At 40.5% G+C, this 15,500-nt stretch overlaps 1 protein-coding gene across 3 annotated transcripts in view; it reads right to left on the bottom strand.

Annotated features, from left to right (window-relative positions):
- Positions 1 to 15,500, bottom strand: part of TRAK1 (trafficking protein, kinesin binding 1) — a 105,711-nt gene that overhangs the window by 68,738 nt on the left and 21,473 nt on the right. For all 3 annotated transcript variants that reach the window (XM_014958037.1, XM_014958038.1, XM_014958041.1), the window contains exon 3: positions 7,471 to 7,665. In XM_014958037.1, coding sequence (XP_014813523.1) covers positions 7,471 to 7,665 — 195 coding nt within the window. The remainder of the gene's footprint in view (positions 1 to 7,470; positions 7,666 to 15,500) is intronic.

Here is a 15,500-nt window from a genome sequence, read left to right as displayed (position 1 = left end):
GCTGTCTCTGGGAGCTGTGCTCCAGACCTGGCTGTTACATAGGGATCTTCCAAGTACCAGCTAAAAAAGTACTTGACCATCCCTAAATCAGCAGCAGCTGCAATGAGGGCTCCAAGCACCCTTGGATCAAGGGAAACTGACATCTTCTATGAAGCCACTAGAGCTTCCTCAGGCCCACATCCCTGTGGCTCCCCTTACCTTGCCCTTACCTGGCAGCAGAAGACACCCTCAAGTTTCTCAGAGGGTTCTTAGAAGTCCCCAGACAAGCCTGGGCTCTGTCCCCAGAAGCTCCCAAGGCAGAACCAGACTCTTGCACAAAGTGCTACGTCTGTTCACTGTCTCTGGTAGCCGTGCTCTAGGCCTGGCTCTTATATAGACCTCTCCCTGGCCACCAGGGTGCATGACATTCCCTAATCTGGAGGCGGGGAGATGGAATGTCACTTCGCTGTATCACACATTCACACAGCACATTTTAGACTGGCTTTAAAGGCACTCTGCCTCAAGAGTTTAATGAGTCTGGTAAGATGATGTTTGAATTATTTGATTATGCTTTATAGTCAAGCCAGTCCCTACCAAATGAACAAAAAACTGGCTGAGTCTTCAGTTTGAAGCATATGAAGAAAATAACGACAAATATATGCTTTGGAGTTTTGGACTGTAAAACAACAGCTACACTGTTCAGTACCTCCCAAAAGATATCTTCATCCAAGTGTGAAGATTCCATTTCCCAATCACTAACTAAGCCTTACAAACTAATTCTTTGCATCACCTATCCCAGGTTATAGCTTAAGTTCCTCTAAAAAGCTGTGAATAAGTTAAAACGCTTGTATATTTAAATATTCATCTTTCTACCAGTATCCTCAAAAATCAGTCCAAAAGGAGGACTAGGTAGACTTGTGTCCACACTCTTGAGTGATGCTGCCCAGCAGATTCTGTAACTGCCAGCCTTTGTGGTCGGGGATTAGACTGAGGATCTCAAAACCAAAAAGCCAGAGGAAGGCATAATAATCTGCTCTAACCAGCCACAGCAGTATCACTAAGGATCATCTTTGACTCCTATATGGATCAACACAGTGGGAAACACAGCATGTTTCCGCCAGCAGCTTATAAACCAACATCAATCCCAGCACGTAGTACAAAAACTGCAAGTCTATTTTTCACAAGTCATTTAGAAATCAAATGCCCTTCTTGCTTAATTGCTCAGACTTCAAACCTCTAACGTTCGTACAGTTACAATGACAACATTCAGTGTGTAAGCCTTACGAAGCTTAACAGAATAAAGTCAAAAGTTAGATTTTTGAGTTCCAAGCATAACTCTTGTCAAGTCATCTCAATTCCAATCAAAACCAGTGAGTTGTATAAAAGGAGTTCCATAGGAATGAAATAGCCAACTGCAATCAGTGTTTCGCCTAAAAGTTTCCACATCACTTGTGGAGGGAGATTAAAGACAAAGGATCCAAACATTCCCTTGGTACCTATTTTTCTTGCCCACACCAGAGAAATTGACCCCATTTACACTAGGCAAGATCACCACTCCTGTTGCGATATCTTGCAATGCACACCCTCCATTCTATTACAAGTTTATATATATATATAAATAAAATTTTATATATATATATAAAACCTTGCTGGAAATGGCAGAACATTATAGCCTCAGCATGATGAGGTTCTAGTGTTTACATATCTTGCAATGCACACCCTCCATTCTATTAAAAGTTTAGGCAGTATAAAACCTTGCTGGAAATGGCAGACCATTATACCCTCAGCATGATAAGGTTGTAGTGTTTGTGAGACATTTTTACTTAAAGTTTGCCTTCCTCAGTGGAAAGAGTATGGAGGAACCCACAGTTCTAATAATAATGACTGAAAAACAGTCCTTGTTACTGCAAAACACCAAGAAAGCAACAGTTTTTTCAACATGTTGCAATTGTAAAGATTAAAATATCATCCAAGTATCACAATGAATTTACGAAATCTGAAGGTGCCATTGGAGAAGTGATTTTTGCTCATTTTATGGATCTGTAGCATTCTTATCCTTAATTTATCTTGTATCAAAACTTGCATAAATATTGTGTAAGCCTACAATAACAGTACTAGTAAGCAAAAACATAACATCCAAATACTAAGAAAAACTAATTTGTAAATCTGGTTACTGACAGAGAACACAGAAACTGCTCAACAGAACCTAAGGTTTCAGTAATTACTGAAATAAGCATAAGCACATACACACACATCCACACCCCTCCAAAACATAACATCCAAATACTAAGAAAAACTAGTTTGTAAATCTGGTTACTAACAGAGAACACAGAAACTGCTCAACAGAGAACTTAAAGTTTCAGTAATTACTGAAATCACCATAAGCGCACACACACACATCCCCACCCCTCCCAAATCTCATTGCTTTTTGATTTTAATAGGTCACATCTTGACTCAGTTGTAACCACTACACACAGCCAGAAGATTAGGCAGAACAAGTTCAGTAGACTGAAGAACCAGAAAAGAGTCAGTATTCAAGCACACATGGCTGCCATACAGCACTTGGGCATTCAAGAGGTGAGTGCAGCATAAATACTTGCCCTGTATAGACTTTTATATGACAAGTCTTGCTAGTCTGGCACTTAGTAATCAAACTAATTGAATTCACTGTTTCTCATTATACACCAGCTGCAGAAGTCTTCATTCTACTGAAGACCTTCCCAGGCCACAGGGGCTTCCCTACTCTGTCTTTGCACTGTAGTTCTCTCTTCCTCCATCCACACTTGTGCTTAACTTCTAGTATGTGCTCAATGCTTGTTTTCATATTTTAAGGAGAAATAATAGGATACAAGAAGAGGTGGCATTTTGTGAATATCAAATTACTTTAGAGGACAGTTGTACTCTGTGCATCCTTTACAGTAGGGTCCAATATGTCATTGTGCTCTCTTAAATATAAATGTACAAACCCAAGAAGACCTAAAGAAGCCATCAACAGAAGACGAGGAATAGAAATGGAAATGTCCATTAAGACAGTGACCTTATTAAAAGCATTTACAGTCTCTTCATTTTGAAAACCAGAAGAGATGTTTTCTTTTTTCAATCAAACATGATTGACTTCCTAAATTCAAGCGTTCCCTTGTGACACCTTCCTATGGTAAAAAGGAAACCCATCCCTCTCTGTCCCCTGACATGGTACCTGCTCAGTCACAGTGAAACAAGCATGTGTGTGCATTAATAGCTACTAATCTACTTTTTAACTGAATGAAAATGCATCTGTATACTTTAAAAGCTTGATAATAGACTACTCCAGACACCCATCAGCTCATCAGCTCTTCAGAAAACTCCATCATTTCAATGCTTCTACTTCAAAGGAGAGCAATGCAGCTGGCAGTTACCTTATATGCTGAATCACTCCTGGAAGTAATATTTTCTCATGGATTCTCTCCTGGGAGCAAACGCAAACACAGATGAACTCAAACTTGAGAATACTGTCACTACAAGTGATTTAGATTCTTTCACAGATAATGGTGTTTGGGGACACCTGACACCTGAATCTATCCAAACAACCACAAAGCCTCTCTTATTAAATACAAATATATTATTCAAAAACTCAAAATCACAGACAAACAGGTATGCCGTATCACAAGTTCCCTATTAACAAGCCTGTGCTATAGAAGAGGAGAATACTAGGATAGATAGTGAAAACAAACTATAACATGCACAATGGATGTATGTGAGTTCTCAGAGAGAGAGCCCATAGAGAATTAGTGCTGGTTTCCAAGGGCAGTTAATGTTTTGGGTGGGGTTGCGACTTGATTAGAGCTTTTTACATAACCTTTCTGAAAAGTTTTCTCCCTTTCATGTTGCCATTCTAAAGCAGGAACAAATAAAGGCAATAGTAGAGCTTAAAAGGCATCTATTTTCAAAATCATTTTACTTACTAGGCTTAAGATAGCCACATTTTTTAAATCCACTTCAGGGCACTTTACAAGGCTTAACCAAAAGCGCATTTGAACAATTATTTTCACTTTGAGCAGAGATTTAAAATTTGGCCACGAATTTTTAAAGTCTGGTCAAAAAGGTAACTACAAATCCAACTGTACATTGCTACACATATACTATATATATTTACTACATAGGCATACACAGACACTTTGTTTATACACACACACACATATATATATATTTAGAACTCTCCACTTTCCTACTTCACAGAAGCACAGAATCTTAGTGGTTGGAAGGGACCTCCGAGTTCATCGAGTCCTTCTGTGGGCCTTGAAATATTTTTAAGTAATCCAGTACTGAGGTTCAAAGACATCTATCTTGTTTAAAACTTACAGCAGGAGTGGGGACAGAGCTGGAGATATGGATCACAATTAAGAGAGGGGTTAAAGAGTCACTGAGTATGGTAATGAGCCTACAGCAGAAGGGAGGAAAAAAAAAAAAGCAGCTCTCAATTACCACCCCCCAAAATCAACCTCCGCTGCCCTTGGATGGTGGGGTGGGAATGTAGCTACAACCAGTGGAAAAACAGACACATTCTCCTTCCCTTGTTCCAGTTATTCCCAGTGGGCACTGGAACACCATGAAAACAATGAATTACAGTGCAAGACCGTCACTAATGTGTTACCCTTCAGACTATTTCCAAGGTAAGTAGTTACACTTTAACTGGTGTGGTGAGAGGTTATGAAAGTTGCTCTTCCTGGTAAATTCTCTCCCTAAACAACAGCAACCCTTACAAAAGACATATTTACATATGTTAATAATGCACGATATTTACATATTAATAATGCAGAATATTTACATATATTAAAACACACACAAACATCCCCCCTGTTGTCCAGCATTTCTCAGTCTGCGAACGTTTCCTGAATAAAGCCACATGGTTTAACTCCCTCCCTGTAAATCCTGGCTTCAAAGCCGATTGACACTGTAACATACCAGGAACCATAAGCACTCAAAAGACTTAATTTCAATATTTTCAAAAATATTCTGCACTAGCTCAAGTTTTAATATTAATTTTATTTTCATTATCTTTGTGTGTCCCTAAGAAGCTTGAAGAACGTTAAGCAACAATCTCTACATGTAGTGCATTTTAATTCTGATAAAAGTATTGATTTTGCAGCCAATCTTTTTCTGTTGCAGCAAAACCAATGAATTCTTCCTTCAGTTAAGGAAAACTTTTGACAGATTAGAAAATTTCATTTTTATTATTTGTTAAATTTAATTACGTCCATAGAGTTCTTAGACCACAAGGATACTGTTCTGAAAATAGAGGAAATTTGTAAGATTATACTAAAAAACTTTCCAATAGACGAGTTACAGTATTTGCTAACCCCCTCATCAAGGTGTTTAAAACAAACTAAAGAGGTAGAGGAGTGCCTTAGTTGCAGTGCTGAAAATGAATCATTGTGCAAGCAACCACACCCTGGAAAACACTCTCCAACGTGATGATGGTACAATTCACAGGACTGTTCTGCCAGCTTAACAAAGAAAAATATTATTTTAAGTATTTTTTCCATAAACCAATGTTTACAATCAATGCCATAACTTCCAAACATGCTAAAGTTTTATGATCTTGCACTCGTGTATAGATGCACTATATGACTCGTTCACGATAACTTAGCAAAGGTAAAGTCAGAGATCTCTGGTTCCAGGGTATCAGCGTAAGGCTCAATCCAAATTTGCCTAAACTTCTCAAACTATCTATACACAAGTGATGGTATATAAGCAGTAAGGAATAAACTTTTCTTTATGGAAGTTATTCTTGCTTGGTTCCTGTTCTTTAAGCATTTGTTTCCCAATGAAAGCAGAAAACATACATTGTGGCAGGAATCACACTCATTTTTTCATTCAAGCCTGTTGACTGGATGAAATCTTCCATCACTGTAGAGTTGCAGTCATTATGCTTGTAAGCTAAAAGCTGGATAAAATTGTTTTAAGTACTCACAGTTACAAGCAGCCACTATCTGATTTCTCTGCTGTGTGTAGCTTCATTTTGTATCCACCCCCAACAGTCACACACTATTGCAAGTGACATGGACCACCAGTATCTCAGCTGGGAGAGCCAGGATGCTTCCACAGGGATTTTTTGCCTTCCTTGCCCCGCTAGCAAAACACCTTTCCCATGGTTATTGCAACAGCCCACCCGCACAGCCTATCTTATTCATCACACAAAGCCAATTCTGTTCCCAAAGACTTTGGAAACCTGGCATTTCAAAACATGTCTTTAAGCAGGCTTCTGCCATCGTTATAGCAGCACTGATGGACTGACACAAAACAAGGAGCTATAGCACAACTTATTCCACAGACCAGCTCACCTCTCCCCCCTCCCACTGTTTTTGGCCGATTGGCAGGAAGTGGGGAGCACATGTAAGCTATTTACTAAAATACTGAATACCTTCTACTGAAGCACTACGGTCAGAAACTCAGTTCTTCATATTCTTAATGCTTTTCTTTACCAGCCTTGCTCCTTACAAAGTGAATTCTCTAGGTGCTTCGAAAAGCAAGCCATCTTTGCACAGGTTTGTGTTGAGCCCTGTAACTCATCTCTTCTGAGCTCCACAGTGCCTCAGTAAGTCTACCTACGTCTATCTGTTACTATAATATATGTAAATGCACTACTATGTAAGTCTAACTACTAGTGCTTCAGCACAAAACCTATTGGTTCAATATTCTACAGACTATTTTAAAATGCAACAATTCAGAGGTGCCACAAAACTGCACGTTCATGGGAAACCATGGAGGACGGGAAAAAGGAACAATCATTTAATCACACATTACTCAATCAGCAACTAGAGGATGAATCACAGATACTTGCATATCTTAAGTCAATATCCACAGAGGAAGAACCCAGACAGACATAAATTCATTCACCACAATAAAAGCATTTACAGGCTCAAACAAAATTAAAAAAAAAAAACCAAGAAGGTCACAACACCACACACTTTCCCTTCAGACACAAAAGATAGCTTTTTATCCAATAGTACAAATACAAACAAAAGCAAGAATGAAGAGACAAGCCATCCCAACCAAATGCTCAGAATTTTGTTCTTCACATGCCCTTCCTAGAAGGGTAAGCTGCAGAAAAATGTCATCCTGTGATCCTGGCACATAGTGCCATCAGACAACAGTGCAATGTGTCAGAGAACATGAGAAATTTAGACCTGTCTAGACTTTCTACATCGCATATGTACAGAAAATTTCAGTCTCTTGCCAGAGAGAGCACAAGCAAAACCAGGTATTTCAGTTTCACCAATATAATAACGTGATAATGTGAAGAGGTGCACGCACAGATTACAAATGCAACTAATGTTTATCATTAAATGTTTCCTTTGTTTTCTATCTACTGCAAACTTGAAAGCAGTAAATCAAGAACAGCTCTCTTGCTTTCCACAGTTGTAACAAAACTGCACGGATTCTTCAGAAAAGGTACCAAAAATAGCACTATTTTATTTGTTTATCAGTACAATTTCTGCATTTTTGACTTACGGAAGTATTTCAAGGTCTCTTCTATCTGCTCAGTTGTTAAGTCAATATTTGCATCGGGGGAAATGAGAGGTGTATGAAGCCAGTCGTCGTGGTCATAACCATAGATTGTATCTGCTCTTAGCTTATAATGAGGCAGCTGCTCTTCCAGGAGACTGATGATTTCAACTTCAGGAAGGTTGGTACTATTGCACACATCTGGTAAGAGAAGAGGACAATCTCCATTAGTTGCTTTAAATTGAGTACTCTGTGTACAAGCTAGCAAAGACAACAGTTCGTTTTGGCATCAGCAAGATGTTTCTGCATGTAGAAAACAACTAGATACTGACTGGTTTAGAACATAAGACTTACACAAATGATCCCAAAATAGCATATTTACTAGCAGAAAATAGAAAGGCGTGCTCTTAGGGACAAAAAGCCCAATCTCCAGAACCAGGGACTCATCTACTGAAGAATAAGGTTGGGGGCGAGGGGTGGAACTAGAGAGCAAGTAACCATTGATGAAGACAGGGTACTTACAACCTGGATATGGAGTACTGCATACAGGAATTTACATTTTTGATGCTCTATTTGACAGATTATTTTTAGCTTGGAAACTTTACATGTCTCCTTAGTTTGGTCTTTGACTACAGTTCAGTACCACTATATTTTTTGCCTTTGCTGCTGGCACATTTTTCTCAAGAAAAAGAAATCCAGGATTGCAAGAGCAAACAGTGTCACAGTTCACACCTAAGATGCACTGGTAGAGTTTGAGTCGGCTGAAAGAACTTTTAGGGAACCTTTTGACACTGTGTTGACCTGCATTCTGTGTTGACCTGCATTCTGCAGCATCAGTCCCTCATGTTCACAAATATATCAGGTTTGCACACAGTTTTAAAAAGGGATACCGACAGCCATCAACAACTGCAAAAATGGTGCAATTAAAATTGGAGATTTAAATTCAGGACAACAGGGAGCTGAGAAGTTTTAACACAGAAAATTACAATTCAACATAAAAACTTTTCCACCATATGGATGGTCAAACATGGGAACAGAGGTGCAGAAAGCCTGGGAAACTTTCCATCTTTGAAAAGATTGACAACTTGACTAAGCATCATAAGAGATGGCCTCACAGAACCACAATGGTTGGAAGGGACCTCTGAGATCGAGTCCAACTTCAAAAAAAACCCCACACAAAACCAGAAAAAAAAAACCCAACAACAAAACAAAACCAACAACACCCCACCACATCATACCCACCCACAAACAAATAATCTTGGGCACTAGAGCGTGCCCTGAAGAGCCACGTCTACGTGTTTCTTAAATACCTCCAGGGATGATGACTCCACCACCTCCCTGGGAAGGCCGTTCCAGTGCCTGACCACTCTTTCAGTAAAGTAATTGGTACCTCTGGAGGTACCTTCCAACTTATATTATTCTATAATGAAGAATTCTTTGTGTGTGTGAATATCCAAACCAGGCCTGATCATTTTAAGTATATACATTTTAATTACCATATAAAATTAACTACAATGTCTTGCTAAGTAATTATTAAGAAACAGAGTAACTCCTGGTATATTTCCCATAAATACTTCAGTGCATCAATCTGCATTCCCATTTCTGTTCCAGGACAAAAAAGAAAAGAACACAGCCCCACCACCACCACCCCCACACATGCAAAAATAAGAAAGAGCAAGCACTAAGGAAGCTCATACACTGTGCAACTCAGCTCCATCTTTAACCAGTGCCCTAACTCTTGCAACTGTTGCTCAAGAGTCACTCCACAGTAAACAGCAAAGACTGGCATAGCCCAAGTCCACTCCTACAGGTGGACTTTACTGCCCTGACCAAGCTCATCAAGGACCAGCACCAGGAGCCCCACTTAATCCCAAGCCACCTTAGAGAATCATAGAATTGCCCAGGCCAGAAGGGACCTCCAAAGGTCATCTAGTCCTACCCCTCCGCAGTCAGCAGGGACACCCCCAACTAGACCAGGTTGCCCAGGGCCTCGTCGAGCCTCACCTTGAATATCTCCAGGGATGGGGCCTCAACCACCTCCCTGGGCAACCTGTTCCAGTGCTCCACAACCCTCATAGTAAAGAACTTATTCCTAATGTCTAATCTAAATCTGCTTTTCTCCAGTTTAAAGCCATTACCCTTGTTCTGTCATTGACAGCCTTTGTAAACAGTCTCTCCCCAGCCTTCCTGTAGGCCCCCCTCAGGTACTGGAAGGCTGCTATTAGGTCTCCCCGGAGCCTCCTTTTCTCCAGGCTGAACAACCCCAGCTCCTTCAGCCTGTCCTTGTAGCAGAGGTGCTCCAATCCCCTGATCATTTTAGTTGCCCTCCTCTGGACCCGCTCCATTAGGTCCATATCTTTCCTATACTGAGGGCTCCAGACCTGCGCACAATACTCCAGGTGAGGTCTCACCAGAGCAGAGTAAAGTGGCAGAATCACCTCTCTGGACCTGCTGGCAACACTTCTTTTGATGCAGCCCAGGATGTGATTGGCCTTCTGGGCTGCAAGTGCCCACTGCCTGCTCATGTCCAGCTTGTCCCCCCTGCTGCAGTGCTGTAGGGTAGGGTCTGAGCCCAGCTCTGTCCCCTGCTGGCCCAGACTCCTTGTCTGGCATTTCTGGACTGACTCCAGGTCCACTCACTATCTGGAATTTGTCTGATGATGCCTGGAGAGTTCCTTTTAACCATTACTGCCAGCACCTTTGCCCTGCTCAGGAACAAAAGGACTAGGCTCTGTCAACAAGGATCCTGCCCTTCCCATCCTGCGGACGCACTCAGCTGCTGGCAGGGCTGCTCTTGCTATTCCTTGTCAGAGACCCACCTTCCTAAGACACAAAATCATTACTGCAGGACTGGGGCAGACCTACAATTCCCCTGCAAGCTAGTGGAATTAACCTCTGCCAAGGGAGGGAGGAAAGGGGAAGTAACACATACTTTGCCAAAGGCCAGTAATTTCCCCCTTTTTTTAAAAAAATCTAATCCAGAAATTGCATTGTCATAAGCATGATCCTGAGCGCTAAAGATGGCGAGAATGTTACTATTCTATCAGACAACGGGGCAGAAGATTCAAAGACAAACTCACACTGGTTACCTCCTGCCCATATCCTTTACAGCATCCTATTGAGTAAAACTAAAATCCACTCGGGAAAGTTACATTATACCTTACGGTTCAAGAAGTCTACTATTAGCAACCAGGTGTTCTCTGCTTTCCACATATGGAAGTGTTCTCCAAGCCTCACTGCATAAGTGGATGTGCAAAAATTAATAGGATTAGGTACCCACACCAGTAGCAATGCTATTTTTATGGACTTTGGCACAATGCAAGAGTCAGCCTGCACACACCATTTTAAGATGTCCTTGCAGCCCTCTTGGAGGACTACTAACTTACACAGAAAAACAAGACCCACCTCCCACGTTTCCAAAGCTGAGAGTTAACTGGTAACTACAAACCTTTCTTCTTCCCTGGGTACCATTCTAATTGCTGACAATATCCATCTTACTGCCTGCAACCACTTGAATTCAGAAAAGCCAGCTGATCTAAAAAACACACGTTCATCTCAACTAAACATTCAAAGATATATGTATGTGCATGCATAGATCTACATATGTAGACATAGATATCCGTCATGGGATTTTCTAATCGATTGCTTTCACTGCCAAGAATAGGGGGGTCATTTTTTTGTTGGTGTTGTTTTGGAGGGGGATGGTGGTGGTGATGGTGTTTGGCTGAAATGTTAGTTTGCCTCTTGTGAAGAATGTTAAGAGTCCACACAGCCTGACTGAGGTGGTCTTTCTGGGAACAAGGAAATAAAAATTCAAACCTTTAGTGTCTTTCTGCTTTTAACTAGTATTTCAAAAGAAATTGGCTGACTTCATAGAGAAAGTTTCAGTCAAATAATTTTGTGCACAAAAGTAAAGTGATTTGCTAGTCAAAAAACAGGAGAAAATGGAATGCAAAAGAAGTTATCAATAAAATTTAGCAGGAAAAAAAGCCAACCCAAACCTCACACATGCACATACACAAGAAAACTCATACACTGTCATTGTAGAAACAAAACCCACCAGAACATGAAGGAAAGACAGTAAATAAGCGAGAATTATAGTGGAATAAAAGTCAACCAAGACAATTCTTCTACTTTGCCATATGACAAATCTTGAATGTTTCTGAGCAATTCCAAAGGCTTAAGAGCTGGAAAAGATATTAATGAATAACTGGAAAGGCAACTTATTATGATGCTATTGTCATTAACTTCTATTGCGATTTTAAAATCTGTATACCAGCAGGAAATAGAGGCAAGCTCTGATGTAATTGCCTAATTAGAAAAACAGGACACTGTAATTACGCTTGTGTATGACTAAACATTAGTTCACCATTTAAATCAGAGCAATATTCTCACTGCTACAATTACACCTTCTTCCCCTTCACTTTTTCTCCTCTCCCTTTTCTGAGGTGCAGGTGCTTGTCATGAGAAGATAATGCAGATTCACGTCATCCCTCATCCTGAAACACCAGTCCCATTTTACAGAAGACCCTGACTGCACTTCCAGATAGTTTTAATGAATATTTCTGACTAAACTGCAAAGATACTGTAAGCTAAATAAGTTCTCTGCTCTGAATACCTGATACATTCATGTTTTATGATCAAATTAACTGAAGTCCAGCAGGCATAAAACTGTTGCACTTCCTCTTGTCCTAACTGGTACCTGCTTTTTACTGAGATAAAAATAACACCATAAGCATAAGATAATTAGTTGATCATTAATAAAAGTGATACAACAGAACAGTTGCAATATATCCTCAGAAGTTGCTCTGTTACAGATTTTGTCTAAGCAATTTTAAACTTGTAGTTTTCTGGACATACTTGGCAAACAGCAGAAGTTGCTCTGTTACAGATTTTGTCTAATCAATTTTAAACTTAGAGTTTTCTGGACATCCTTGGAAACCAGAAACTTCTACAAGGAAATTTAAAAAAACCTAAATAAACTATGAACCCATGATTCTTACTAAAATGTGGGTCATTGCAGGTTCTGCTTTTGAAAGAAGAGTTAAGAAAGATTTTCTAAGGCTCCTGCATACTGCAGAAGTCTGCAGCTTTCAGCACTATCTAGAAATAGTTATATATAAAGAAAGAAAACTCGTTCATTCTTTTCCATATTATTTTTGTGAGTAATGCATTCCAGTGCTTTGCTATCTTCATAGCCTAGATGTGGCTCATGTACAAACACCCTCACCTCTTTGTGGTGCAAAACATATTCCTCCACGCCCTATTCCTCAGAAAATAAACTTCCTCAGTGTGCCTGAGAGGAGTTTTTAACATTATTCCTCTGTATGTTTTCTAAATGAAATTAGAACAAATTCTTTCAAGATACTTCTCTCCCCCCCCGCCCCGCAATGGTTTTGTTGCTTCATTTTCTAATCCACTCTTTCAGTAAAGAAGATGCAAAACTGGGAATAACACTCCCATTGAGCTCTTTCCTGCATTTTTTCTTCCTACTGCAGTACCTCCTGGGTAATTATTAACGGATTATTTATTATCTTTTCACACATTGGCATTTGACTGACTGGCATATTTCCCTTCTCTTGAGCATCTTAAACCTCTCCACCACCTCCCTCCCAACTTAAGACAGCCACTAAAGATTCACTGGTTGCTTCAGCTTGTTTGCATTTCCTTAGAGGAATTTTTATTAGATTTGTTGATGTGGATACCTTTGATTATTTCACCCATTCCCTCTCATTTAAGGCCTCTATCCATTTGAAAAGCACGGTAAGTTAACTTTTCTTCATGGAGATAAAACTGACTGTGGCTTTTTCTTTTTTTGGTAAATTATCTGAGGAAGAAAGAGGCATAATTTTCAGGGCAACCACGTGATGATAAGAGTACACTTGGCTATTTTGGGATGTACACTTACACCCCTCCTCTGCTGACAAGTGAGCACGCAATTGATCAAACAGAAAACAGAGTGAGAGGTCTAAAACAATAGGGGCTGACTGTATCAAAGGGGCACAGCACCTCAAGGAATGTCACAGTCCCTCTGTGCTTGTAACATCACCCAGACCATAAGACTTGGTGCAGGGTGCTGTCACCCACTGCCATTGTCATCTTGCACTCAAGCAACCATGCAACACATTAGGTCACTTCCCATACAGAGTTAAACACATAGTTAGCTGTCAGTGTTATGTGGACAGGAGGAACTATGCCAGCACCTCATGACCAAGCAGTTCAACTTCTGTTGAACAAACTTCAAACCAAGCCAACTTCAACACGAACCACACGTAGCCAGATTTGAAGATCTCATTCCAAACAACACGGTCACCCAAAGCAGCTCAGTGTCAAACTCCCATTCCCTACCAGGCTTTTGGGTTTCACTTGTTTACAGCTATGATTGAATAGTCATTATTTTAGAATGTAGAAATGAAACCAAGCTCCACTCATAGACAAGGAGCACCTATTTCAGCAACAACTTCACATAGAAGTAGTAATTCTACTTCACACATCATATTTCAGTAGCAACTTCACATAGAAGTAGTAACTACATAGAAGTAGTAATGTAGAAGTAATTGAGAGAAAAGAACCTAAAATGAAGAGATGGGTGTGGGAGATGGTGGGTGTTGTGAAGGGGGGGAACAGAAAAAAAAAACAAAACACACCAAACATACACAAAACATACACACAAAGACAAACCCAACAAATCTCAAAGCCTGCTCTTATCTCCAGGGGTTTTTAGAAACACACTACAACATAACTAATCAGTGCAGTCATTGCATGGAACACAAAATATTTAGCTTGGATCCGTCTGAATTCTGGTCCAAACCATCCTCAATCTTTATGGTTTTATTGGTTTGTTTTCAAGCAGAGGCTGCCCCTTTCAAGGTTAAAAGGATTTCCAGGTCTCTACAGAACCCGCTGGCAGGAGATGCTGCCACCTGGCGTTACGAAGTGCCTTAATACCCGAAACACCAACCCACCAACAACATTTTGTCGGCCCGTTTCTCATTTACAGCCCATTACTGTAAGTGGAGCAAAACTATTTCTCATAAATGCAACCTTGCCATGAACATGCTACGGTCAGGCTTGTGCTCAAGATGGGAGAGGCTAGAATACACAAGTCAAGACAATGAAGACCCCAAAAAAACCACCCAGAGACAGCATCATTCCTTGGAGCACCATGCTCCAGAGTTGATGTTCTGCTGGATGCTAACACCCTGGAAACAGCTCCAAGCATCTCTGCTACCCTGAAGTACCTCCTCTGAGAAGAGAGAAACAATTGCTGTGCAGAAGCTGGTCTGCTGGACACACCACTACGCTCTAGGTGGGACCTTAGGGAAGTGCTGGGCTGGCTTGGCAACTTTCAAAACACAAGCTCTGGTCGTCAGGCTGTATCACCCACCCACCCACCCTCAACATCTTCCAGGGGATTCCACTACATCACCACCCAGCAGCTGGTACTCAGCCCACAAGCAGAAAAGGGACATCTAAACACCCTTTCCTTATTAAACAAAAAAAAAAAACCAAACCAAACAGACCTCAGTAGTCACTCTCAGGCAAATTCTTTCACTTCCCACAACAGAATTAAAAAATTCTAACTTGTCACAACGTTTTGAGGCAGGTGAGGAAACAGCACAGCAGCAAAATTAGATGAGAAAAACAAGGAAACTCCCTGGAGAAAGCAGCAAGAACGGAGAAGTCTGCTTCAGAGCCACCTATTCCTCTCCCTGGTTTTCAGTCCTGTCCCATTTCCCACACACATATTACACACACATCCCCCCTTGAGACTTAGCTCTCTAAAGTTTTAAAATAGAGAAACTTGAAACAACAGTCTTTGAAAATGGCCTGTCAATAAAGAAATTATTTTTGAAAAAAGCATGCTATACCTGAAAAGGGACAATTCCAGTGCTGGCTCCTTACTAGTTAAATAAAAGGAACGTTCTCTGGAGGACAGGGCTACTGCATGGAGGTTAAAGTCCAGCCACATGTAACACAATAAATTAAAGTTCATCAACTCGAGGCTATTTCATGCTAAATATGAGTGAATCTAG

Source organism: Calidris pugnax, unplaced genomic scaffold (assembly GCF_001431845.1).
Source record: "Calidris pugnax isolate Ruff unplaced genomic scaffold, ASM143184v1 scaffold364, whole genome shotgun sequence".
In the NCBI taxonomy this organism is placed as follows: domain Eukaryota; kingdom Metazoa; phylum Chordata; class Aves; order Charadriiformes; family Scolopacidae; genus Calidris; species Calidris pugnax.
The sequence above is the reverse complement of the archived record's forward strand: the minus strand, read 5'-3'. Positions and strand labels throughout refer to the sequence as shown.